General features: G+C 46.1%; 1 protein-coding gene across 1 annotated transcript; it reads left to right on the top strand.

The window, feature by feature from the left end:
- Window positions 1-6: 6 nt before the first annotated feature.
- Window positions 7-1,715, top strand: LOC111663831 (cell division cycle and apoptosis regulator protein 1-like). Its single transcript, XM_023418184.2, has 5 exons — window positions 7-139; window positions 307-451; window positions 602-757; window positions 890-1,115; window positions 1,477-1,715. Exons 2-5 carry the CDS (start codon window positions 345-347, stop codon window positions 1,627-1,629), a joined length of 642 nt encoding a protein of 213 aa, XP_023273952.1. The 5' UTR covers window positions 7-139; window positions 307-344; the 3' UTR covers window positions 1,630-1,715.
- The last annotated feature ends 100 nt before the right edge of the window (window positions 1,716-1,815 follow it).

Below are 1,815 nucleotides of genomic sequence, written 5' to 3'. Positions count from 1 at the left end.
CTACCTCCCCCAACCACATTCAGTGTTCCGGCCCAGGCTCCCCCTCCTTCCCTCCTGCAGGCCCAGCTGTCTGCTGCCTCTCTGGCCCCTCTCCTCCAAAACCCTCCTCAGCCTCTGCTGCCACAGCCTCCGCCCAAAGGTTAAAAATTTGTTGATTGCATTTTTCTGTTGTTGGATATAAAGCAGTCAGACAAGTTGTGATTATCACTTTGGTACAACGTGGATCACAAAATCAAAACTGTCTGTGTGTTTTCTTTGAGTGGTTTTAAACAAGCGGGTGCTTTGCTTTATGTCTTTTGTCTGTAGATGTGTTTACGGGGGGTCTGCTTCAGCCCCCAGTGAGGATGATGCCACAGCCGCAGCCTGTCCGACGGATTGAACCTCCACCTCGTTTCCCCAGTCGCAATGATCGAGGCCCTGAGCTCATCCTCAGGACTAAAGAAGAACGCAGGTGAGACGGCGATAGATAACACTCAAGAACATCTGATACTTTCCACTACCTTTTGCATTTAGGTGCTACTTGTGTCACTGTCGTGTATAATTCTGCTTGCTACTAGTAAGTAGTCATTAGTCATCTTAATGTTTTTACTTAATTCATTAGCCGAGACAGAGACCGTGAACGCAGGCGATCGAGAGAGCGCTCACCTACACGCAAACGCTCCAGGGACCGCTCACCGAGACGTGACCGCTCACCAAGACGGCCTCGCAGGGTTGTGCCTCGCTATACTGTCCAGTTTTCCAAGTTCAGCTTAGATGGGTGAGTACAATCTTTTCAGTGATTCATGCTGCGTAGCTGGAAATAGATCATAGTGGTGTAAAATGTCAGGCACTGTACAATATGGCTAGTATGTATTGCTGAGGTAGTGGCTGTCCTCTGTGTATTCTCCAGCTCCAGCTGTGACATGATGGAGCTGAGGAGGCGCTATCAGAGCCTCTACATTCCCAGTGACTTCTTTGATGCTGTCTTCACCTGGGTGGATGCCTTTCCTCTGACACGCCCCTTCCTGTTTAGTAATGCCTGTAATTTCCACATCATGCACAAAGAGGTGGATCCTCTAGTCAAGAATACAGCTGTGCTTGACCCTCCTGATGCCAACCACACCTACAGTGCTAAGGTATGATAAATAAATACACTACACTATGGTGCCTCCGGTACAATGCAGTGGGCAACAACAAACTGCAGATGTCAAGAGGAGGAGTCCCATGTTTTTATATCTTACAAATAAAGTTGTAAGAGCCTTTATTAATTATTTTCACTCCTTTTTAAATAAGCAAAATAACAAAAAAAGTAATGCACAACATGTAGCTGAGGTGATTGAGGTGTATATGCTAGGGATTGTGGTGCTAGGTCTGCTTCAGTTACCCAAGAACCACCTCTCTTTATCCCTACACCAGGATGTTTATATACATTTGGGAGAAGTATGTCTCCAGTTCAGATGGTTACTAAACAGTTAATGTGGTGTCTACATGGTTCAGGTGATGCTGCTGGCTAATCCCAGTATAGAGGAGCTCTACCACAAGTCCTGTGCTCTGGCAGAAGACCCCCAGGAAATGAGAGACTCCTTCCAACATCCTGCTAGACTTATTAAGGTACATCACATCCTTTTCCTGCTAGTAACATGCACATGAGCTGACAGTGATGTAATGATCCTATTCCATTGCTGAGCAATTGCAGTGTGGAAGCTTCTTGACTGATGTTGGCTGCCATGTGTAAATGACCCTGGCGGTTTTATCTTTTTTGGTTTTGGTTCCTCAGAGGTATGGTTATTTGGACATGTTGCTGAGCTGTTTGTTTCTGTCTCTATCCTTTTTTTT

This window comes from Seriola lalandi, unplaced genomic scaffold (assembly GCF_002814215.2).
Source record: "Seriola lalandi dorsalis isolate HSWRI2012SDOR001 ecotype SW California unplaced genomic scaffold, Sedor1 jcf7180002001197, whole genome shotgun sequence".
In the NCBI taxonomy this organism is placed as follows: domain Eukaryota; kingdom Metazoa; phylum Chordata; class Actinopteri; order Carangiformes; family Carangidae; genus Seriola; species Seriola lalandi.
The sequence above is the reverse complement of the archived record's forward strand: the minus strand, read 5'-3'. Positions and strand labels throughout refer to the sequence as shown.